This window comes from Mandrillus leucophaeus, unplaced genomic scaffold (genome assembly GCF_000951045.1).
Source record: "Mandrillus leucophaeus isolate KB7577 unplaced genomic scaffold, Mleu.le_1.0 Scaffold264, whole genome shotgun sequence".
In the NCBI taxonomy this organism is placed as follows: domain Eukaryota; kingdom Metazoa; phylum Chordata; class Mammalia; order Primates; family Cercopithecidae; genus Mandrillus; species Mandrillus leucophaeus.
The window spans coordinates 1146502-1172174 of record NW_012102743.1 but is presented as its reverse complement, the minus strand read 5'-3'; the positions used below and the strand labels follow the sequence as shown (position 1 = coordinate 1172174).

Below are 25673 nucleotides of genomic sequence, written 5' to 3'. Positions count from 1 at the left end.
TATCATTTCTCATTTGTCAGGCTTTTTATTTTTTGAATCAATGTATATGAATTCTTTTTATATGTAATACATATATAAATGTATGTACACATGGCCGGGCATAGCACTTTGGGAGGCCCAAGGCAGGTGGATCACCTGAAGTCAGGAGTTCGAGACCAGCTTGGCCAACATGGCGAAACCCTGTCTCTACTAAAAATACAAAAATTAGCCGGGCTTGGTGGCATGCGCCTGTAATCCCAGCTACTCAGGAGACTGAGGCACAAGAATCACATGAACCCAAGAGGCAGAGGTTGCAGTGAGCTGAGATCATGCCACTACACTCCATCCTGAGTGACAGAGCAAGACTCAAAATAGAGTCTCAATGATAATAATAATAATAATAAATGTATGTATATTACATATACATTTTTGGTGGTACACTCTTGTAATTTCTTTAAGTCTTCCCTAATTTTTCTTTTTAAGATTTTTAAAAATTTTTTTCTTATGGTCAAATCTGTGGATTTTTTTCTTTTCTGCTTACTTTTACATCTAAAAGTGTGTTCTAGCAAAGGGCAAAAGAGAAAATAAGTAAAAATGTTCTTCTTAAGTGTCTTGATGTAAGTGAAGGATCTAGGATGATAATTAATTTCTCACTATGGTAGTCACCCTGGTATCCTGTAAGAATTGGGGCCTCTTCCGCTGGCAGTAGGGAACGTGCAGGCATCTGAATTTGATGCCTTGCTCCCATAATATAGCAGAGCAACGGTGGATCTTGGCCACTCCTAGTGGAACATCTAACGTAGGCACACCTCCATTGCTCCTGGTCCCTTCTCTTTTGGCTCACATTCACAGTTTCCTACTGACTTCTTAAGCCAGGCATCTCCTCAGACCAAATTAAATACGAGAAGCATCTGAAAGGTATTATTTCTTCCCCCATACACTGGATCAGTGGTGAATGAGGATCTCAAGCCTTAGGAGTCATGGTTCATCTTTGATTGCTATATCTAGTTTATTTTCATATCCTGCCATTTTATCTTCTTTCATCCTAATCTGCCTAATTTTTTTCATCTGCTTGTTGATAAAAACTCTTGTAATCTGTCCTCCTCCTTCATATTCCCAACTTAGTTGTCACAGTCGCATTCTCTGACTGATCCAAATCAATGTCACAACTGCCCTGTGAAGATTCTGTGCTGATTTGGACCCAAGTACTTGTTCAAGATTATCCTGCCTTTCATATTCATCTTCTTCTTCACTGCTTACCTGATGTGGCTCTTCCAGTGGTTCATGGTATGACCTTGGGTGAATAATCCCAGGTTTCCAGACATTGTGTCATCCCTAAAATTAGAGAATCGGACTCTCTAATGGGATGCTCAAAGTAGGCACATGTTGAATGAATGACTCATTACCACTGTCTTGCTCTCGGCCATTGCCATCCCAGCTGAGCCTGGGAAAGATTGGTTGGGGAGACAAGACAACTAATGGCTATCTAATATCCAGGATTATATTATATATTAAAGTCTAGTATTTAGGTTTTTTTTAAGGCAGTATATCAGATCCTAGTCCTGATGCATAGAAGCTATGTGAGCTTGGATAAGTTATGGTATCTTACTTCACTAAGCCTTACTTTTCTCATCTACAAATAAAAGGGAACAATAATGGTACCTGTTAAGAGTTGATATGAAGATTGCATGAAGTAATACAGGGACAGAGATCATGTAGAGAGAATGAATTAATGCAGGGGCAGAGCATGACGTGGTGGTGGTGGTGTTTGCTAAATTAGAGGCATAAACAAAGTTTTGTTAAAGCCAAAAAGTGTGTGGCTAACTCTGCTTGTGTGCTTCTGGGAAAGCTTCACAAAGGTATTGCTGTTTGAACTTGGTCTTGAAGTATTGAATACAAAGGGGAGTAAAACTTGGCAGAGAAAGGAAACAGCACATGCCAAAGCTTAGAGGTGAGAAAGGGCTATTACTTCCACTTAGCATTTAACCTTGCCCTCTACTCGCATTAACTCATTCTTCCCACTTGATCTCTGTCCCTGTATTATTTCATGCAATCCTCATATCAGCTCTAGGAGGAAGCATTATTGTTCCCCCCGCTCCTTTTTTTTTAGCAGATGAGAAAGCTCACACAGCTTCTACATGTCAGAGCTAGGATCTGATATACTGCCTTATTTATTGAGATGGAGTCTCACTGTGTCGCCCAGGCTGGAATGCAATGGTGCAATCTCAGCTCACTGCAACCTCTGCCTCCCGGGTTCAAGCGATTCTCCTGCTTCAGCCTCCCAGGTTGCTGGGACTACAGGCACGTGCCACCACACCTGGCTAATTTTTGTATTTTTAGTAGAGATAGGGTTTCACCATGTTAGCCAGGATGGTCTGCTGACCTTGTGATCCGCCCACTTCAGCCTCCCAAAGTGCTGGGATTATAAGCATGAGCCACCATGCCCAGCCTTGTCACTAAACTCGAGACTTTATTTGGATTTCATAAGTTTTTCCAATCACGTCCTCTTTCTGTTCCAGGATCCAGTCCAGGATACTACATTGCATTTACTTGTCTTGTCTCCCTAATGAATCTTTCCCTAGTTTTCGTGATCTTATCTGTCTTAAAGAGTATAGGCCAGAATCCTGCAGCTTTTCCCCACTCTGGATCCGTCTGATGTTTTTCTCATGATTAAACTGGGGTCATGGGTTTTTGGGAAGAAGAACACAGAGTTGAAAGGCTCTGGTCATCACATCATGTCAGGTGTACATTCACATGTCAGGGGTGTGTGATATTCTTGGCACAAAAGAAAGAAGACATTTGTCTGGCCTGCGTATTTTATTAGAAAGCTTTCTTTTGGCTCAGAAATGTTATCCCTCATTAGAAAATAAAAATATTTTTATCCCTAGCATTAATCTATCTTTGTTCCCTTTGGTCATTTTAAAGACCCAAAGATCACCTTGTTCAAGATCACTGTGTTGCCTCAAGTTATTCCAAGTGTATGTGTCATTACTTGTCATGAATTACTCCTGACATTCTTAGCAACATAAATGAGTCAGTTATGTAACATGTCTGGCATACCCTGACCGTCCTTGGAATGGAGGGTCTATCTCTGCTGCAGACATCTTCACATGGGACTGCGTAATTTGTTGTCTTCTATGAGAAAGTCAAAAAGAGTCCAAAGCACTAAAAATGTTGTCAGATGTTATATGAGAGATCCAGCCAGCTACAAGAGCTATTGTTGGTCTTCAGTTCGTGAACTGATATCCCAAGTATTTTATAGAATGTGCTAAAAGAAAATAGTGACGTAGGCTGATCTTTGCTGGCAACCATTCCTACAGCTAAGAGACTTAGAGTGTCTGAAAGGTATAAAATAATCTTTAAAATGAAAGCTACCTTGTTTAATTTCTCTATGGCCAGGCAATATTGGCAGCCAGGAATTATTTATAAGTAAAAGAGACCAATAGCACAATTGGTAAAACAAAAGTTTTTAATCAACTAAAGTAATTGCTATGAAATATTAAAGAAAATAAGAAACAAATTTTTGAACTCCGATTACATTAATACTTTGTGTGAGCCCTATTTCAGGAAACTGTTTCAATATTTCAATAGCAATGTCAGCGATTTCAGGAAGGGATAACCTGATACCTTGCTTATATCTGGATAAATTTAAAAAGTTAATGCCCCATTAGAGGTTAAGAAATGAAACTTTGCGGCCAGGCGTGATGGCTAATGCCTGTAATCTCAACACTTTGGGAGACTGAGGCAGGCAGATCACGATGTCAAGAGATCGAGACCATCCTGGCCAACATGGCAAAACCCTGTCTCCACTAAAAATACAAAAATTAGCTGGGCGCAGTGACTCACGCCTGTAATCCCATCACTTTGGGAGAATGAGGCAGGTGAATCATGAGGTCCAGAGATCAAGACCATCCTGGTCAACAATGGTGAAACTCCCTCTCTACTAAAAATACAAAAATGAGCTGGGCAGGAGGCTGAGGCAGGAGAATCACTTGAACCCGGGAGGCAGAGGTTGCAGTGAGCCGAGATAGCGCCACTGCACTCACTCCAGCTTGGTGACAGAGTGAGACTCCATCTCAAAAAAAAAAAAAAAAAAAAAAAGAAATGAAACTTTGCTCAGGGTAAACAGGTAATTGTCAATAATACTTGAGTGAAAGTCCTCTACAGTTAATTGAGTTTTCCTGACAAACACTTTTAGATGCATTTTAAATAAGAAAATTTGAAGAAAACAACAGTCATACGTTGATCTACAGGACATGATTTTTAAAAAATCTCCCTTTTTTTTTATTACTCTATTACTTCTTTTAGATTAGAGCTCCTTTCTCCCACTGTGAGTACAGGGCTCATGTGTTTTATATCTGTTCCCTTCAGTAATCTTCACAACAAACCTGTCATGTAGGTGATGAAGATTGGTTGTACCTACCATGTTTTAATAATCATAGACTCTTACAAGTTGGCTAGCTGTTCAGCAAAACATTCTGAGGTTGTATTTGCACTGACAAGACAAGACAAGACAAGACAGCATTATCTGCTTAGGTCAGACCAATATGATGGCCAAACAAAAACATCTGGAAAACTCTACTCTTACCAGACGTGTTCAAATTATTGATGAAGCCAGTCCTTTACTTCGGTTGTATAACTTTGCATACATGACATTTTCTAGGACACTTATTAAGAATTATATTCTTTCTCAGTTAGTGGTTTTATCTTCAGTCAAAGCATGTTTAAAAATCCTCACTTATCACTTTCTCCTTTGGTATTCAGCAGTCATCATAATACTACCATTTCTCTTGGCTTTCCTTGTTACTTTGAAAATGAGCCAGAGTTCTGTATACAACCATTTGGCCTTATAGTTCAACTTCTAGATAAAGTAGAATTATCTGTTTGCTTCCGTAACTGCTTATGTTTTTGGTTTTGTTTTTCAAATTCCTAGTAGAGTTTTACTTCTGACTTCTTTCATGAAACTAAACAGGTCTACAAATTGTCTAAGCGCCATTATATTGTATCAGGTTCTGCCTTCTGTTTGCAACTTTAAAATATTTCATGTTGTATTCCAAGACACTGATGGTGAGGAGTATGATTATTATAAGTAGTTTACTGATTTATTGTCTATTTGTAGTTACTTCTATTCTATAGTTCAGTATACTGAGGTTGATACAACAGCATAGGTGGAGTGATACATACTAAAGTGTGTAGTGCCAGACATAAGTACTACTATTATTTTTGTAACACTAACCCCAGAATGCATTGCAGGGAGCACTGCATTCTCCTGGGTAGTCCCTTTTTCAGAAAAATTGCCATTGTTGTGTTTGCAGATATTGATGAATGTCAGCAAGGGAATCTATGCGTAAACGGGCAGTGCAAAAATACCGAGGGCTCCTTCAGGTGCACCTGTGGGCAGGGGTACCAGCTGTCAGCAGCTAAAGACCAGTGTGAAGGTAAGAGTGTAGTAACATGAACTACTGAAACTTCAGCTTAAAGCACCTGATCTGAAAAAAAATGTACCCTCAATCAAATGAGTGTACCTTTTAAAAATTACCTAGATAAATTTTAGTGCCAGAAAGCCAGGGACTTAAACATAAATTAGGAAAGTCAGTAAAACAAAGATGAAGACAATTAAATTTGAAAACCTATGGCATTAGCTATCAATGGCTAGGCATTAGTATTAGGAAGAAAAATTATTGCTCTCTGTGTAATTCTTTACTACAGAAGGCAATTTCCATTTAAACATGTAAATTAATTTAAAGGTTTTATATGCTTGGATTTCAGCAATTAGAAAGTCATTATTTCCGGCTGCTTTTATGCTGTGGAATGTTAATAACCTTAATTTTTTGTATTTAGTGTTGAAAAATGTTTGCCTTTTAAAAAAATCGCTAAAGAAGACTTCTCAGTGAAACTGTAATAATGTCCCCCTTAGAGATAAAGTTTGCAAAATATGTTCTGTTCTTATAGGTGATAGTGAGGATTCTGGATTTGCTGGAGTTGACCTTAGACTTTTTAAAGAAATATTTCATTGAATTTCGCACAGAAATACTTCACTTCCCAATAAGTATGTGCTTCCTGAACTTGAAGATATTATGATCCCACCTGTGTCAACCACAAGTGTCCAGACTTCTTGAGAGGAAACACCGTTTCTTATTTAAGAACAGAATCCACACTGTATAAGGCCAATTGTTTTATAAAGAAACAATATCCATGTCTTCATGTATACTCTGAATATTCGATAAGCAAAAAAGTCTCCTGAGATAGTATTACAAAAGCGACAACATATGATGGTCATTACTTGTATCAACATTGTCTTTCTAGAATTTACACTGATCCAATTGAGACTGATTGAAAATGTTTTTGAAGCACCACTTCTACAGTTTCTTTGTATTCTCTTGCTCATAGACATTGATGAATGCCAGCACCGTCATCTCTGTGCTCATGGGCAGTGCAGGAACACTGAGGGCTCTTTTCAGTGTGTGTGTGACCAGGGTTACAGAGCGTCTGGGCTTGGAGACCACTGTGAAGGTAAGAATTGCTCCTGATTTGAGTCATAAAATGCCCAGATTGGAGGGAAATCTGGGCATCTTCTCAGCCTTGATCCTTTGAGCCCAATCTCTTGATTTCATAGTGAAGACATTAGGTCCCTGCAAAGTGTCTTCCCTGAGGTCACACAAATAATTCAAAGAAGGGAGTAGAGTCCAGATTTTCTTTGCACTGCTTGGAGCTGTCTTTTAGACTTGTGGCAGCCAAAAGCATAAAAGAATCAGTTTACCTTTATCAGCTATAGGTGGTTTATCCTGGGTGCATAGTTCTGAACTGCAGCACCTTATTTATGCAGAACCAATTTCCAAATGTTCCAAATAAGTAAATACAACTTCAGTTTCCAGGTAATTAGAAGGTTTTTCAGAGCCAAACGTCAATTCAGTTTTTGGCTTTTTGCATAAAATATTTCTGAAAGATATCCCACGTGTCCAGCATCGTGCAGTTATCAACCACTTCCACTACTTGTTTGGCTAAGAAGCTCTCTGCAGTGGTTGGATGCCTGAAACAGGCCTGCTTATGGAGAGGGGAATATCTTCTCCCAGTGGACTTCTTTTTCACTTTTACCACCCGTCTGTCCCTTGTGACCTTGCTCTGTGTTCATTGACCGCCTAAGTAACAAGCTTTTCCCCAGCCCACCTGGGGCTTCGCTGCATTTAGAGCCTGTCAGTTGTGAAACCAGAATAGGAGTGTTGGCAGGGTTGTGTCTCCCATGCAGGGTCCGAGTTTTTGAAGGAGGGTCTGAATCCCACCTTTGAGAGAAGTGGATGAGCCTGTTGGTGAATGGTTTCATGACACGTATTTCAGCAGCCCCAAATCCTTTTTCACTACCGGTCCAGTTGATTGGAAAGATCCATTGTCGTTTACAGCATCTGCATTCCTGACCAGAGAACTTGGCACAAGCAATCACAAGTGGCTGAGTCCCCATATCCTCCTGCTGCTGCGAGTGTAAAATGAGCCAACCCTCGGGAAGGCGATTTTGGCAGTGTTTTAAAGGCCTTAAAGTGTATACTGTTAATGAATCAGTAAATCAACTTCTAAGATTTTATCCTAAGGTGATCATGTTTCTCAAAGAGTTAATAACACCAATGAAAAGTTGTAATCAATGTACCTATTGGGGCCGGACGTGGTGGCTCACGCCTGTAATCCCAGCTCTTTGGGAGGCCGAGGTGGGCGGATCACCTGAGGTCAGGACTTAGAGACCAGCCTGGCAAACATGCTGAAACCCCATCTCTACTAAAAAAAACACAAATATTAGCTGGGCATAGTAGCGCGCACCTGTAGTGCCTGCTACTCAGGAGGCCGAGGCAAGAGAATTGCTTAAACCTGGGAGGCAGAGTTTGCAGTGAGCCCAGATCGCACCACTGCACTCCAGCCTGGTGACAGAGTGAGACTCCGTCTCAAAAAAAAAAAAAAGAAAGAAAGAAAGAAGAGAAAATTAGCCAGGCGTGATATGGACACCTATAATCCCAACTACTCAGGAGGCTGAGGCAGGAGAGTGGCCTGAACCAGGGAGGCGGAAGTTGCAGAGAGCTGAGATAACACCACTGTACCAGCCTGGGTGTGACAGAGTAAGACTGTCTCAAAAAAATAATATATATACACACACACACACACATATATACACACACACACACACCCCTATTGAGAAATAGGTCAGATAAGTGATAATATAAGATATGACTATGTATGAAAAAGTTGTGTTTTGGGAACTCTCTAATATGTGGGTAAATGATAATGATTCAAGGTAGTGGCATCCCAAGGGTGGGAGGGTCGGTCATGTTGGATGGAGCCATTTATGGAAGAATCTATTCTAGAACTAAATAACTGGTAAGGTGTATGCTAGGGCAGTGGTCCCCAACTTTTTTGGCACCAGGGACCAGTTTCGTGGAAGACAGTTCCCTGGATGGGGTGAGGGGGTGGCTTCAGGATGAAACCGTCCCACCTCAGATTGTCAGGCATTAGTTAGATTCTCATGAGGAGCATGCAATGTAGATCCCTCACATGCGCAGTTCACAAGAGGGTTCACCCTCCTGTAAGAATCGAATGCAGCTGCTGATCTGTCAGGAGGTGGAGCTCGGGTGGTAATGCTCCCTCCTTGCTGCTCACCTCCTGCAGTGCGGCCCGGTTCCTAACAGGCCACGGACCCGTACCAGTCCATGGCCCAGGGATTGAGGACCCCTGTGCTAAGGCACTGAAAACATAAACTGACCATCTGCATCTCTTCTGTCCTGATTCCTGGCCAAGCCAAGAAGGAGCTGCACCGCTGATTAAGTCTTGTGTAATTCATGTTCATCGGAGGGCATGTTCCTCTGCTTTGCCTCTTTTAATGTGTAAGCATCTTAACAGAAGTTTAAGGTTTTTATTCCAAAAACATCCATTTCATGAAAAGTCACAAAAAATTTTAGCAAACTTATTCTTCATTATTCGTGTATATGAGATATGATTACGTTCCATAAGAAAGCTTCTTTTAGAATATATAATCAGGCCTTTTTCTTTTAAAGTCAGGACTAGTTTCCCTAGTATGCTGGGTTATAAATAGGACTGGAGTCCATCCAACTAATTTAGAAACTATGTTAGCACTTCAGCCTGCTAATTCCCAGCTAGCAATGTTTCTGACCCTCCCCAGTGATATTTAGCCGTAATTAACTAAGTTGTGACTGTTCACATGCCTCTCACAGCTGTGCAAGGAAGAGTCATCTTTCTTGTTGGCTTTTATGTTTACATGTGTAATTTTCCCCTAATAGCTCTGGCAAAGACCTTGTTTTCTGACGGTATTGTCCTGTCATCCTGCTGGCCTCCTCGTAGCGTCAGAATCCCAAGTGTTGTGCCTGCTTCTGTGCACTACCGACTCCGGCATGCTTGGTAGCCACTCATTCTGTGATAATGAGGGGGCCTCAATTGTCCTCATTTTTAGGGGTCTTGAGCATCTCAGCTTTCAAAGGTGAGTCAGCCTGTGACTCGTTCCCTCCAAGCACAGTCTTTAATCTCGTGTCTGCCTTAACTTTTCCTCACTAAGGTTGCTCCCTTCAGTCCCTTACAAAGCTGAGATGACTCATTACTTACGATGTCTTTCCCTTTCCCTCTGTGCCCTTTGTTCATGGTCATTTATTTGTGGACAAAATTTTAAAAAGGTGGAAAGGTGGGATAGTATTTCTTTCTGGTATTTCTTTCCAAATCAGAGTCATTCATACATTCACTTATGTATTCGTTCAAATACTTATTTAGTGTGGAACTTGTGCCGGGCACTGTTCTAGGCATAGTGCAATAAACCAAACAGAAATTCCTTCCCTTGCGTAGCTTACATTGTAGTGTGGGAGATAACAAAAAAAATACAATAAATGGCCGGGCGTGGTGGCTCACACCAATAATCCCAGCACTTTGGGAATTCCGAGGCGGGTGGATCACAAGGTGTGGAGATCGAGACCATCCTAGCCAACATGGTGAAACCCCGTCTCTACTAAAAATACAAAAAATTAGCTGGGCGTGGTGGCGGGCGCCTATAATCCCAACTACTCAGGAGGCTGAGGCAGGAGAGTGGCCTGAACCAGGGAGGCGGAAGTTGCAGAGAGCTGAGATAACACCACTGTACCAGCCTGGGTGTGACAGAGTAAGACTGTCTCAAAAAAATAATATATATACACACACACACACACATATATACACACACACACACACCCCTATTGAGAAATAGGTCAGATAAGTGATAATATAAGATATGACTATGTATGAAAAAGTTGTGTTTTGGGAACTCTCTAATATGTGGGTAAATGATAATGATTCAAGGTAGTGGCATCCCAAGGGTGGGAGGGTCGGTCATGTTGGATGGAGCCATTTATGGAAGAATCTATTCTAGAACTAAATAACTGGTAAGGTGTATGCTAGGGCAGTGGTCCCCAACTTTTTTGGCACCAGGGACCAGTTTCGTGGAAGACAGTTCCCTGGATGGGGTGAGGGGGTGGCTTCAGGATGAAACCGTCCCACCTCAGATTGTCAGGCATTAGTTAGATTCTCATGAGGAGCATGCAATGTAGATCCCTCACATGCGCAGTTCACAAGAGGGTTCACCCTCCTGTAAGAATCGAATGCAGCTGCTGATCTGTCAGGAGGTGGAGCTCGGGTGGTAATGCTCCCTCCTTGCTGCTCACCTCCTGCAGTGCGGCCCGGTTCCTAACAGGCCACGGACCCGTACCAGTCCATGGCCCAGGGATTGAGGACCCCTGTGCTAAGGCACTGAAAACATAAACTGACCATCTGCATCTCTTCTGTCCTGATTCCTGGCCAAGCCAAGAAGGAGCTGCACCGCTGATTAAGTCTTGTGTAATTCATGTTCATCGGAGGGCATGTTCCTCTGCTTTGCCTCTTTTAATGTGTAAGCATCTTAACAGAAGTTTAAGGTTTTTATTCCAAAAACATCCATTTCATGAAAAGTCACAAAAAATTTTAGCAAACTTATTCTTCATTATTCGTGTATATGAGATATGATTACGTTCCATAAGAAAGCTTCTTTTAGAATATATAATCAGGCCTTTTTCTTTTAAAGTCAGGACTAGTTTCCCTAGTATGCTGGGTTATAAATAGGACTGGAGTCCATCCAACTAATTTAGAAACTATGTTAGCACTTCAGCCTGCTAATTCCCAGCTAGCAATGTTTCTGACCCTCCCCAGTGATATTTAGCCGTAATTAACTAAGTTGTGACTGTTCACATGCCTCTCACAGCTGTGCAAGGAAGAGTCATCTTTCTTGTTGGCTTTTATGTTTACATGTGTAATTTTCCCCTAATAGCTCTGGCAAAGACCTTGTTTTCTGACGGTATTGTCCTGTCATCCTGCTGGCCTCCTCGTAGCGTCAGAATCCCAAGTGTTGTGCCTGCTTCTGTGCACTACCGACTCCGGCATGCTTGGTAGCCACTCATTCTGTGATAATGAGGGGGCCTCAATTGTCCTCATTTTTAGGGGTCTTGAGCATCTCAGCTTTCAAAGGTGAGTCAGCCTGTGACTCGTTCCCTCCAAGCACAGTCTTTAATCTCGTGTCTGCCTTAACTTTTCCTCACTAAGGTTGCTCCCTTCAGTCCCTTACAAAGCTGAGATGACTCATTACTTACGATGTCTTTCCCTTTCCCTCTGTGCCCTTTGTTCATGGTCATTTATTTGTGGACAAAATTTTAAAAAGGTGGAAAGGTGGGATAGTATTTCTTTCTGGTATTTCTTTCCAAATCAGAGTCATTCATACATTCACTTATGTATTCGTTCAAATACTTATTTAGTGTGGAACTTGTGCCGGGCACTGTTCTAGGCATAGTGCAATAAACCAAACAGAAATTCCTTCCCTTGCGTAGCTTACATTGTAGTGTGGGAGATAACAAAAAAAATACAATAAATGGCCGGGCGTGGTGGCTCACACCAATAATCCCAGCACTTTGGGAATTCCGAGGCGGGTGGATCACAAGGTGTGGAGATCGAGACCATCCTAGCCAACATGGTGAAACCCCATCTCTACTAAAAACAAAAATAAAAATAAAAAAATAAAAATTAGCTGGGCATGGTGGCGCACGCCTGTAGTCCCAGCTACTCAGGAGGCTGAGGCAGAAAAATCGCTTGAACCCAGGAGGCAGAGGTTGCAATTAGCCAAGATCACGCCATTGCACTCCAGCCTGGGCAACAGAGCGAGACTCTGTCTCAAAATATTTATGTATGATAAAGAAGTAAAATATATAGTTTGTTAAATGGCAATACATTTTACAGAAAAAATAGAGTGGGGTATATGGGGAGTGCTGAGGGAGGGTGGTGATTTTAAATAAAGAGGCAAGTAGAGGCCTCCCTGGGATGATAACATTTAATCATTTATGGGTAGAGCATTGAGTTCAGAGGAATAACAGGTGCGGATGCCCGAGGAACCAGCGTGTGGAGACATGAGGGGCACCATGTGGGCACTTTCCATTTTCAGTGCCCAAGATGAATATTCAAAGGAAGATATCTGAAAGGCAATTGGATCTCTGCATTTGGAATTTAGGGCCATGAAATTGATTGGGAGTTCTAGGCCATGAAATTGATTGGGAATGAGTATAGCTGGAAGAGAGAGAAATCCTGGGCCCTCCAACATTCAGAAGTGAGGAAATGGGTAAGAACCAGCAAAGGAGATTGAGGGAAAAGTGGCAAGTGACGAAGGAGAAAACCCAGAATCCAAGAGAAGAAAGTGTTTCAAGGAGGAGGGAGTGATGAATTGTGTCAAATGTGATTGCTAGGTAACAGAAGGACCAAAAGTTAACCATGGGATTTTTAGCAAGCTGGAAGTAGTTGGTGACATCAGCAAGCCCAGTCTTGGTGGAAAGATGACAGTGATTCACTGTTCCTGCCCTTAAAACCTGTTACTCTACTTCTGGGAAAAATAGATATTTTTGTACTACCTCAGGTGGTGGTATGAAACAGTACCATATTGGGCTCTCTTAATGTTCAACCTTTTTATTGCTTTGAAGACAGATAAAGGCTTTGCAAAAGAGAAAAAAATTACACTAAACCTAACCCTAACATATGCTCAGCTTTCTAATGTATATAATTATTTATAAACACTTAATGCTGTTTTTCCTCACATTCATTTTTTGTCTTAGATTTCGGAAAATAAATGAGAATCAAATTACTTTAAAGTAGCATGAACAGAGCCGGGCATGGTGGCTCACGCCTGTAATCCCAGCACTTTGGGAGGCCGAGGCGGATGGATCATGAGGTTAAGGGATCAAGACCGTTCTGGCCAACATGGTGAAACCCCATCTCTACTAAAAATACAAAAATTAGTTGGGCGTGGTGGCGGGCGCCTGTAGTCCCAGCTACTTGCGAGGCTGAGGCAGGAGAATTGCTTGAACCCCGGAGGCGGAGGTTGCAATGAGCCGAGATACACCGCTGCACTCTAGCCTGGCAACAGAGCGAGACTCCATCTCCAAAACAAAAGAAAAAAAAAAAACTGTCTGCTTTGCACCCATTAAAACAGTTGTAGAGCTATCAGAGTAAATGTGGAACAATTGGAGTTCTCAAACGTTTCCTGTGGGAATGTAATTGCTACAGCCATTTTAGGTAACAGTTGTTCAAAACTTAAATATAACCCTATTCCATGACCCCTGCATCCTTTTCCTGGGTATTTACTCAAAAAAGGTAAAAGCATATGTTCACACAAAGACTTATGATTCTAGAAATGTTTATAGAAACCTTATTCACAATGGCCCAAATGGAAGCAACCCAAAATGCTCATCAAAAGGTGAATGAGTAAACAAATTATGGTGCATTCATCCAATGGAATTCTGCCCAGCAATAAAGACAGAGAACTACTGATACACACAACAACGTGGGTGAATCTCAAAACTATTATGCTGAGAGGAGGAAGCCCCCAAGCACAAAAGGAGTGAGAGGGAATGTGTTGGGGATGGAAATGCCTATTCCTTGACTGGGATGGTGGTCACAAGGATGTGTATACATTTGTCAAAACTCATTGAGCTGGCCGGGCGCAGTGGCTCAAGCCTGTAATCCCAGCACTTTGGGAGGCCGAGGTGGGCGGATCATGAGGTCAGGAGATCGAGACCATCCTGGCTAACACGGTGAAACCCTGTCTCTACTAAAAATACAAAAAAATTAGCTGGGCGTGGTGGTGGGCGCCTGTAGTCTCAGCTACTCGGGAGGCTGAGGCGGGAGAATGGCGTGAACCCGGGAGGCGGAGCTTGCAGTGAGCTGAGATCACGCCACTGCACTTCAGCCTGGGCGACAGAGTGAGACTCCGTCTCAAAAAAAAAAAAAACAAAAAGACTCATTGAGCTGACTCTTAAGCAGATGAATTTATTTTATGTACATTATACTTCAGTAAAGTTAGAAAAACACATTAAAGAAAAAGTTGAGAACCTGCCTTAGTTGAGACAAATTCACATCACCTGTGTTTTGTGTTTTAGGGTCAGTACCTGGAAGCATTTTAATTCTGGGTGAACAGTCATTATAATAACTTGTTTTTATTTGATAGAAAGAATTGATAAGGCACTCTCTTATTTCTCTTTGGTTTGCCCTGTGAATAGGACAGAAGCCAGTTAATTGGTTGATTGGATTCTAGGAGAAAAATGAAATTCGGTATCACCGTACTTGAACCAGACAGCGGGGCGTATTAGACAGATGGCAACAGTCTCCATATTCACTTCTTCCTGGAATTGCTCATATTTTGGCAGCAATTATAATTATTTGCAAGAAACGCCATAAAATGCCAAATTCTGAGAAAACAAAGAAGGTTTTGTTCCTTAGCTTTCTTCATTGCTAATAACTTAAATCCTCACAGACACAACAGAAGAGGGGCTCATGGAGTACATTAGGAATAATGAGCTTTGACTAGGGGTAAACATGGTAATCAGCAGCCCTCGAGAAAGAGAAAGATCTGCCCACGTTCATGCGGTGAAGGGGGGTCGTTAATTGTCTTTCATTCTCACAGTCAAAGCTCATTATTGGTTACATATACCACTGTGGGTTGCGCATTTGCTGTGAAATTTTTTAACATTTTTAAACGTTTTTTAAAATCCAGGCTACCTCAAACCTGTTTGTTACAGCTGCTGACTTAAGTGACTTAAACTAGGTTTTTGATCTTGCTGTTCTCCTTCTGTTCAAAAATCCCTCCTCTTCTGACTCCCCCATATTCTACCCTAGTGTGAAATTTACTATAAGTAAATTTACAAATATGCTTCTGTTACACAAAAGTTTTATTTTAAACTTTATGATACTCTTTGTCTAAATGCATATGACCCCTAAAGTCGATGCTATCATTTTGTCAGATAATTATATTTTGCGACAATTCTTGTGTTAAATTGGTTTGGACTTATAAAACAATGTAATGTTTTGTGTTTAATACAATATCATTTGTTTATTTTACTGTTAATAATACAGTATAGTTTGTTTCTTTGAATAGACATTTCTCTTTGGGAACAAAGACCATGCTGAAAACTTTTAAATATTTTCTATAATGCATAATACAGGAGCTTGTATAAGTAGATCAAATGTTGCTCAAGATATACTTAATAAGTATTTTTGAAATATTTTAAGTCTTTATCATCACCAACAACGTAATCAAGTAAATTATTAATTGCTTCAGAATTTTGACTATTCCTCTTCCATTTAATTTCATTTGATGTTTAAAAGTTCCATTTCTTGGCCAGGTGTGGTGGCTTACGCCTGTGATCTCAGCACTTTGGGAGGCTGAGGTGGGCAGATCACTTGAGGTCAGGAGTTCAAGACCAGACTGGCCAACATGGTGAAACCCCATCTCTACTAAAAATACAAAAATTAGCTGGGCTTGGTGGTGGGTGTCTGTAATCTCAGCTACTGAGGAGGCTGAGGCATGAGAATCACTTGAACCCGGAAGGTGGAGGTTGCAGTGAGCCGAGATAGCACCACTGCACTCCAGCATGGGTGACAGGGCAAGACTCTGTCTCAAAAAAAAAAAAAAAGTTTCATCTCTTGTTCAAAGCAAAACACCTTTTAAAATGCTTTATTTAAAAAAATGTTTTTAAGTTGTCATGTATTTAAAATTATATATTATAAATGATGTAAATTAGTGCACCTTTACATGTAAGAGAAATGTCTACTTTTCTGATATGTGATTTATTTAGTCTTTAAAATTTTTTAAATTGGTTTTTAGATATCAACGAATGCTTGGAGGACAAGAGTGTTTGCCAGAGGGGAGACTGCATTAATACTGCGGGGTCCTATGATTGTACTTGCCCAGATGGATTCCAGCTAGACGACAATAAAACATGTCAAGGTATTTCTTGCTCTCTTCTTTTCCCCAGTCATTATTTATGTGATTCTTCAGTTCTGCCGTGTTTCCAGATGATAGTCTGTGGTTTTGCCACATGGTTTGTATGTCAATAATCTATGTCAATTTTTGATATTAAAATACCTATCTTGGGTCCACATCAAGTGCAGGAAGGTGTTGCTTTGTCAACATAGTGTCACCTGAAACTCACACGAGTCAGAGCTGTGTCGTCGCTCTGCGTGGAAGTCACCTGTACTTTACTGTTCCTTCCATGCTGTAACCTTGGCACTGGTTCTAAATTATCTTTGTAGTGTCTTTTATGGGCATATTTTATTTTGTCTCATAGGTGATATTTATCTGTCCTTTTCTGACTCTGTTTTTATCCAGTGCCCACCATTGCTTTTTTTTTTTTTTGAGACAGAGTCTCCCGCTTGTCACCTAGGTTGGAGTGCAGTGGCATTATCTCAGCTCATTGCAACCCCCTCCTCCCAGGTTCAAGCGATTCTCCTGCCTCAGCTTCCTGGGTAGCTGGGATTACAGGTGCCTGCCACCAGTCCCAGCAAATTTTTGTCTTTTCATGGAGACGGGGTTTCACCATCTTGGCCAGGCTGGTCTTGAACTCCTGACCTCATGATCCACCCACTTCAGCCTCCCAAAGTGCTGGGATTACAGGCATGAGCCACTGCGCCTGGCTCACCATTGCTTTTTCTTTTCCTAAAAAGCCTCACTAATAATTTGGTCAAAATCATGAAGAAGGGGATCTTATATTTTTTCAATGTCCTGTCACGTTTAATCTTCCAAACTGTACAGTAATAAAAACACGGCAACACGACACAGGTACTAATAATAACAATCACAGCAGCTTTAACTGAGCTGCTTCAGTGTGCTGAGTACTGTAGATATCTTGGTATCTCTTTGAATTCTTATAGCAACTTCAGAGGTAGCTTTTCTTGAATTCATTTTGTGCATGAGTAACTGAGGCTCCGAGAAGTTAATGAGTATGCTGCTCTCTAATGAGTGGTAAAGTTGAGATTTGAACCCAGGATTTTTCCCACTACTCTTCCCTACATTACCATATCAATTATTGTTACATTTATAGCCAAAACAGAGAATAAAGTGAAATTAAGTGATTTCTCTCACAAGGTAGCCCATTGAGTCATTTCGACACCATGGCTAAAAAAAATTAAATTCTCTAGATTCTATATACCAACATTTTTAGCTATACCTGACTTGCCCCACAAGCTTTCCTATATTTACTAGTATTAGTAAACCCATGTTTATATTTTCCACTGAAAATTCACACTTATTTTACCTTTATATCTTTTTATTTCCGATACCTGATAAATATTATTTTTTCTTGTTTATCTACCATTATGGAACTGTGTAGTGTATCCCAAAGCACAAATAAATAAAAAAATCATTGGAGTTACTTTTTACCCACTATTACTGAATATGTATGATTTTTTAAAAATTCTGAATTGCCATAAATTATATCACATCTCTCATGTCCCAAATAATGATATTCTTGTAGGAGAAGATAGTGTCTATTCTCTAAGATAGTGGCACTGGAATTATATATCTATATTACCAGTCACACCCAACTGTGTTTCAGAGAAATGAAAACATGGACCTTTGCCACAAGGTTTTTAAAAATTAATTCCTTTACTGATCCCAATATTTAAATATATACCTTCCTGCACTTGATGTGTACCCAAGACAGATATTTTTAAAATCCCAAGGTTTAAATATACCATGTACCTCATTTGAGATCATGCATTTATTTGCCATCCTAATGCAATAAGGTGAAATTCAGTTTTTTCCAATGCAGAAATTAAATGTGCTTGGATTTAAAGCAAAAGAGAAGGAACATTTGAATTATAAATATATGTGAGAATATTTCCACTTTGGGACTATTAACTTTTAACAAAATGAATCTTGATTTATATAAAAATACCAAGAGATGGAAAAAAATAAAAAAAAGGAAAACAAACCCTGAATCTTGTTTTTATTATAGGCTTTTTGGCTTAAAAGTATATTTTCTTTTCTAATTCTTCTCGTCACAATTTGTTTTAGCCAAATACAGGCAAAACCAAATCTTAATAAAAATGGACCAAGATTTCATATTGCATAAATTTAACTTCCAGAGTTCAATCACACGGAACTAATTTAGTTATCTGATTCATTAATTGCACTACTCCATTCTCTCAATATATTAAATTTGTGTCTGTGGTTTGATATCACCTCTCAAATATGTAACTACTCCAAACATACAGGGTTTTATTGACTATCAATCATTATTAAATTGACTTCATTCGCTGTCACGTTTATTCCTATTTTCCAGAATAAGTTAATATGTCTGAAAAATGTAAATTCAAATAAATGAGAAGAAGGATTTCTGAAGTAGGTCTTAGTACTGTTTAAAGAATAGTGTCTGTGAATCTGTTTTATCACCCACCGCCTCCTATTAGAAGCTGTATGTGATGGCATATATACTCACCTTGTTTTGAATTCTCTCTTTTCGCTATGTCACTAGAGGCAGTTTTGTGATCTTTCACTCTGCCTGAAATTAGTAGCCTACTTTTCTCTAATCCCTTGATCATGTCAGCATTCTGTAGAGAGGTGTAGATTTCAGAGTTTGTTTAAATTCTGAAAATGTAATTGATGGCAATGCTAATAACCATGGACATGTTTGAATAACAGTGTGTGATAGGCATAAACTTTAAACTTTACCTAATGTTCTGAAAATACTTCTATATTCAGTAAGGCATTTTCGGTTGGAAGCATGTTTAAGATTTTCTTTCCCACACAAAACTAACGATGATATACAAACAGTATGGAAATTCCATGTTAATAGTCTCTTTAGAAATGTGGCAGGATACATTTGAGATTCAGAATGCAGTTCAGTTTCATGTTTTGATTTACGCATGCCAAATTATGAATTTCTGTGGAATCGCGGACCCATGAAAGAAACCCAACTTAAATATAATCTGGCTTTCAGCTTGAAGTTACTAGCAGCATAGTTTAGAAATGCCTCAATAAGTACAATCCAAATTGAATGCATATGTTTCCCTAGTTCCAAATATTCATGTTGTTCTTTCTTAGCAGTTTCCTGGAAAAAAAAAAAAGAGTCTAGGAATTCATCTTCAGTTCCTGTCATCAAACTTTTTAGACAAAAACTTTGTGCACGTTATTCCCTATGCAAAGTTGCAAAGCAGGTATTTTTTTAAAGGACCACACTGAGACATAGTATAAAATAAGAAGGGGGATCAATAAGATGGATATAGGTCCTGGGCTTGATCCCCGGGCCAGTGGAACTTCATGCCACCTTCTTCCTTAGATAGAGGTAATTCTTGGGCAGCAGGTTGGAGATAAAGAGTGGATCTGAGGACCAAAAGGAGGTCAAAATTCAAAAAGGATGGTCAATCTAAGCTATTACCAATAGCTAGAGAACATAGACAATATCAGAGATTTTATTTTAAAAAGTAAAGAATTTCACAGAGTAAAATCATTTTGAGAAATATATAAGTAGAAAATGGTTCATTGACCTTGCTTGAAATACCTAAAAACTAGTGACAGTAACAAGAATAGGAGAATTGTTAAGAAAGTATGAGTAATTCCTGCTTGGTTTCTTATTTTTATTCAGCAATGAGCAGGCCAAATAATCTGAATTATGAGGCAGATGGAAGGGTCAAGAGTTCAGGATTAATAAAGGAAGATGGTTAAATCAATAATTGCCAGAATTTCTGTTGCACGGGAAGATCAACAAGTCAAAAAGAAGAGCTTCAGGAGATTCTGGCTGTAGGGAAAGGGATGACTTTATTGAAGACCACTGGGTCAGTGGCCAAGCATGTTCTAGCAGCCAATAATCTGTACCTTTTCCCTGTTCTTATTAAGCTTTGCAGTATTCATGTGGGTTCCTGTACTGAAGACCTCTTTTGTAAGAGATAAAGGGAAGGCCTACGAGACTTCGGGAAAATAGGAAAACAACCTTAGTGGAGCTCTGCCACCTGAATGCTGCTGCTAAGGACATGTGATCATTTTTATGACCCCAATTAACTAAAAGAACCTTCACTAGTCACCATTCAGTTAGCAGAGAAGGAAAATAACTGAGAAATTTTGTGGTGGACAAACATTCATAAGACCCTGCAGTGTACCCAGTAGGAGTCAGGAACTCAGAGCTTTTCAACTGAAATGTGGCAGGATACATTTGAGATTCAGAAAGCAGTTCAGTTTCGTGTTTTGATTTACACATGCCAAATTATAAATTTCTGTGAAATCACTGATTAAGGAGCCATCAGTGTAATGAGGGACACAGATGAGTAAACCGACAATTAGACAGTTGCATGTATCAGAACCATTGTGAACAGGTGAACCTTTCTCTAGGTGCTTTATGTTTCATCTTGGGCACCGTTAGCCAATATAATCAGAACTGGTTTAAAAGAGCATTTTACTTACAGTAAACAGTCCGTGTGTTATCAGTGTTTGGAAGTAGCTACTCGAGAGGCTGAGGAGAGAGGATTACTTGTGTCCTGGTGTTTGAGACTGCAATGAGCCGTGATCATGCACTGCACTGCAGCCTGGGCAATAGAGTGAGACCCTGTCTCTAAAATAAATAAACAGGCCTTCTTTTACTTGTATTTTATTTCTGTTACCCATTTCCAGTGAGTTATAGATTGGAGTCTATTTCTCATTTATATATTCAGCAGATATTTGTGAAGTGCCATTAATGAGCCAAATACTGTAAATAAGACATGTCTAGCCTTGCCCTTAAGAAGCCCACATCCTAGGGATGGATAGGCAGAAATGTAACAAGGTACTACAGACTCTGACAGCTGTGTGCATGGCAATGGAAGAGGACAAAGAAGAACACAGCATTCTCACCAATAAAGAACATCTCTCAGAGTTGTGGAGTGTTCCTCAAGCCCCTATATGTCTAAAATAAGGGTAGCTTTGGGTTGAACCTATGAAATTGCTTTTCTTGCAGGTCAAAAATGGTTGTACATTGTCTATTTCCTGACTCAACCTAAATAGTTTCTCTCTCATAACTCAGCTTGTCCTGTGGTTGATTTATGGACAAATGGTATAGTTGTGCCACTAAATACATGTCCAGCCATGTCATAGTAGATTTCTTTACCATCTGTTTGATAGTATATGAGAACAAAACCAAATTTTTTCAAGTTTTTAAGACTCTCTTTTAAATTACAGATATTAATGAATGTGAACATCCAGGGCTCTGTGGTCCTCAAGGGGAGTGCCTAAACACAGAGGGTTCTTTCCACTGTGTCTGCCAACAGGGGTTCTCAATCTCTGCAGATGGCCGTACATGTGAAGGTAAGATAAAGCATACGAAATCGTATTGTTATGTGATAAGAGAGGAGATTGCTTTCACTTATACGAAGACTTGAAGACACTAAGAGGTACTGCATAATTCAGAGCCTCAAAGCGTGTATGCATCAAAGTAAACCATACCTGAAAGCTCAGGGGTTGCTGGGATTTACGACCAGGGTAACCTAAGGTTACGATGATAAAAACACCTACAGATGGCTCCATGACTGGTACTGAATTAATGAGTTGAAATGTGTAGGGACTGATAGGAGACATATGAGAGACCCAAAGGAAAACCATGAAAACTTCCCTTTCCCCTGGGACTCTGCCTCTTTTCATTGTGCTTCATGTAGATCGTCTTGATTATTCTGTTTATAAAAAATGCCTTGCGGCTGGGTACGGTGGCTCACTCAGCACTTTTGGAGGCCGAGGCAAGCAGATCACTTGAGGCCAGGAGTTCAAGACCAGCCTGGCCAACATGGTGAAACCTTGTCTCTACTGAATATACAAAAATTAGCCGTGCATGGTGGTGGGTACCTGTGATCCCAGCTATTTGGGAGGCTGAAGCAGGAGAATCGCTATAACCCAGGAGGCAGAGGCCGCAGTGAGCTGAGATTGCACCATTGCACTCCAGCCTGGGTGACAAGAGGAAGACTCTGTCTAAAAAAAAAAAAAAAAAAAAAAAAAAAGAATGTCTTGCTTGATTTTTCTGTATCACTGTGAACAGATCTTCTAGAATTCTCCCCCAATATCCTTATTTCCAAGGCAGTCTATTTACTTACCTATCAATATTTATTATCTCCTAAAAGCTAATTAAGTTGTAAGATGTTAAGATAATGCTGTTGGCTTCCTACTTACAACCTCTTTATGTTTGCAAGAATACAGCACTGATTATTTTTGTAAGATTTGTGTTCTTGATGATCTATTATAGCTTGCTAAATGGAGGAATAATTTACCTGAACCATTTTAAAAGTAAACTGAAAAGATTCCCATCATCATAATTTCTAGATCTCTTTTGAGAATCTAGATTATTGAAACTCAGCTATATTTTAAAGAAGTGGATTGCAAAAGTTTTGTTCTGGGTCTAACATAGTACCCAGATTCTTTGCTCTAAAAAATAGTGCAACAGGAAGTATCTGCTCTCCTTGCTAGTACCAGAATGGAACCAAGCCGAGTGCCAGCAACCAGGTTCATCTGAAACTAATTATTATATTGGGAGAAATAAACTGATCTTGTAAAGAGCGGAAGATTGTTGAAATTACTCTCCTGCTGAGCAGACAAAACATGGACACCAGATTTGACTTGCATTGGGAGAGAGAGAGTTCAGGGTGGGATTGAGCAAACGGATTGAGGGGTTTGGGAGGGATAGGAAGTTGAGAAATGGAGGAAAGCATCATAATAATGTGGGTGATGAGAGATTTACAAGAAATCCATGCTTCAGTGCTTCAAGTTTTATGTTAATTTTATATTTAGAGCTTTGAGACCAGAGCTTTTAGAAAAGACACTCCATGAATGCACACATTCTGCAGAGATAACACTATTCCTCAACTTGAGGGACAGGGTGCAAGCCCATCCGAGTCACTGATGAAACAGATTTGCAGAATTCCTAAACTCCAGAAAGATGCAGGTTTGCTTCTTTGCTTAGCTCTAAATCATGGATGGTAAAGGCTTGCTTCACTAAAAAATGCTCTCTGGTATAACTACTGATGGTTGTGCCATGCAAAATTGTATTCAGAAAAAAAGCATAAGTGACCTCAAGTGCTCACTAGTCAAAGCTGTTGTTCCAAAAGAATATACTAAACATAAATATATTCACATTTATTTTGTCTTTTGCACTTGCTATTTAATTCTGTACTTTTTTAACACAGATTTCTGCAACCTGAGAGTTACATAATCACTGTAATTTAGTTGCAGCTCTAATTTTGTTGATCATTGACTTGGCAAAGACTTGAATTTAAAAATGTGGTTTTAGAAAACTTGTAATGCTTTATAAATTACTGCACTCATTGAGTATACTCTTTGTGACACTTGGTCCATACTGCCTTGACTCCAGAAACTGTACAATTTTATAAGTAATGAAATACAAGTTAGGATATTATGTTGGTATTATACATGGTAGTGTAACTAGAAATCTCCATAATTATTATGCATGTTATTCTCTTTCTGGAATAAGTTCTGCATGGATTTTATTTTTTATGGGCTTAATCCAATATTCTAAATTGGTCCAAATTTTCCTTTGTTAGACTGAGTCTGAAACTTATGGCAGTAGTGCTATGTCCTGATTCTACCTCTGGCTGTGCTGCAGGACAAAGCCAGCTCGTGTGATCAGGATTCAGCAGTGAGGCTGATGTGTGATTGAAATTTAGTAGTGGAGCAGTTGTGCATAGTACTTGAATTAACACTGAGAAGCGGCTGGCATTCTTATCTCATGCCCATTTACTGATTTGCTTCTGAGCTTCTCTTCGAGGAGCTGAAGCTGTGTTGACACCAGGGCTGACCTGCCCTACTATACGCAGGGCTAAATAAGCCCCACATAGCTGAAGGAAGGAGGGCCCTTCCCTGATTTCCCATGACTTGGAGAAGTGTCAGCATCTGGTCGTAGTTAGTGAACCACAATGAAGAGGCAAACTCTGTCAACATGAATTGTCTTAAGTGTAGCATGGCAGCTTCTATAGAAATAAAAATGGCACCACTGGCTCCTTCCTTTCCCTTACATGTATAGGTTGAGTATTCCTAATCTGAAAATCCAAAATCTAAAGCACTCCAAATTCTACAACTTTATGAGTGCAGATATGATGCTCAAAGGAAATGCTCATTGAGCATTTCAGGTTTTAGATTTTTGGATTAGGGATGCTCAACAGGTAAGAATAATGTACACATTCCAAAATTACCACCCCCCCCCAAAAAAAAATCCCAAATCTGAAATACTTCTAGCCCTAAGCATTTTGGATAAGGGATCTGTATATGGTACTCTGGGATACATACCTGAGAGAGGAAGGAGAAACACCATGGTTCTCCCATATCAGATAAAGAATGGTGTAATTCACAGTTCAAGTAAAGTGGGAAGTAGGTGGTGGGTGAGCAGCTATTTATCATTTATTCACTCACGTAACCAATATTTACTGAGTTCCTATCTGGTTCCAGGCCCTGTTCCGAGGGTAAAACGTATAATTCTTGCCTACCTGAAGCCTACATTACACTAGGGGAGTTGGGGATAAAGAAGCCAATGGTATGTGTAGGATACATTACGTGTTTATAACATAGCATAGTTACCCTTTCTGGATATAAATAAGTGCAGAGTGTAACGTGTCATATGTAATATAATACACAGGGTGTTTTTTTCAAATCCCAGACTTAGATGTCAGGAAATTGCAGGGGAACAGCACTCTTTTGATTGACTTCTGCCACACTTCCCTTTCCTCTCTCAGTTATAGTTTATCTCCGTCTGCCACCTTCCTTTCATGCTATAGCCAGAGCTTTTATCTTGTGTATTAAAATAAAGGAAACTTTTTCTTTCACTCAGCTCATTGTTTTATGGTCCATTTGACCGTATCCATTTGTTTAGCAAAAAATCATAATTTTTTGCCTTTTTTACTTCTGCCCTTTTTTATTGTGGAATTTTAATTCACATGAAAAATACTCATCATCAAGCCTGGGCAACATAGCAAGGCCCTATCTCTACAAAAAAAATTTTTTTTTATTAGCTGGACATGGTGGCTCATGTCTATAGTCCCAGCTACTCAGGAGACTGAGGCGGGAGGATCGCTTGAGCCCAGGAGGTCAAGGCTGCAGTGAGCTATGGTTGCACCACTGTACTCCAGCCTGGGTGACAGAGCCAGACCCTGTCTCTGAAAAAAAAAAAAAAAAAAAAATCTGGCCAGGCATGGTGGTTCACACCTGTAATCCCAGCACTTTGGGAGGCTGAGGCAGGTGGATCACCTGAGGTCAGGAGTTCGAGACCAGCCTGGCCAATATGGTGAACCCCCATCTCTACTAAAAATACAAAAATTAGCTGGGTATGGTGGTGGGCACCTGTAATCCCAGCTACTCAGGAGGCTGAGGCAGGAGA

The 25673-nt window shown here is 40.0% G+C and overlaps 1 protein-coding gene across 5 annotated transcripts in view; it reads left to right on the top strand.

The window, feature by feature from the left end:
• Positions 1-25673, top strand: part of LTBP1 (latent transforming growth factor beta binding protein 1) — a 398449-nt gene that overhangs the window by 281818 nt on the left and 90958 nt on the right. For all 5 annotated transcript variants that reach the window (XM_011984230.1, XM_011984234.1, XM_011984233.1 and 2 more), the window contains 4 exons: positions 5295-5417; positions 6370-6492; positions 16163-16285; positions 21485-21610. In XM_011984230.1, the coding sequence (XP_011839620.1) occupies positions 5295-5417; positions 6370-6492; positions 16163-16285; positions 21485-21610 (495 nt within the window). The remainder of the gene's footprint in view (positions 1-5294; positions 5418-6369; positions 6493-16162; positions 16286-21484; positions 21611-25673) is intronic.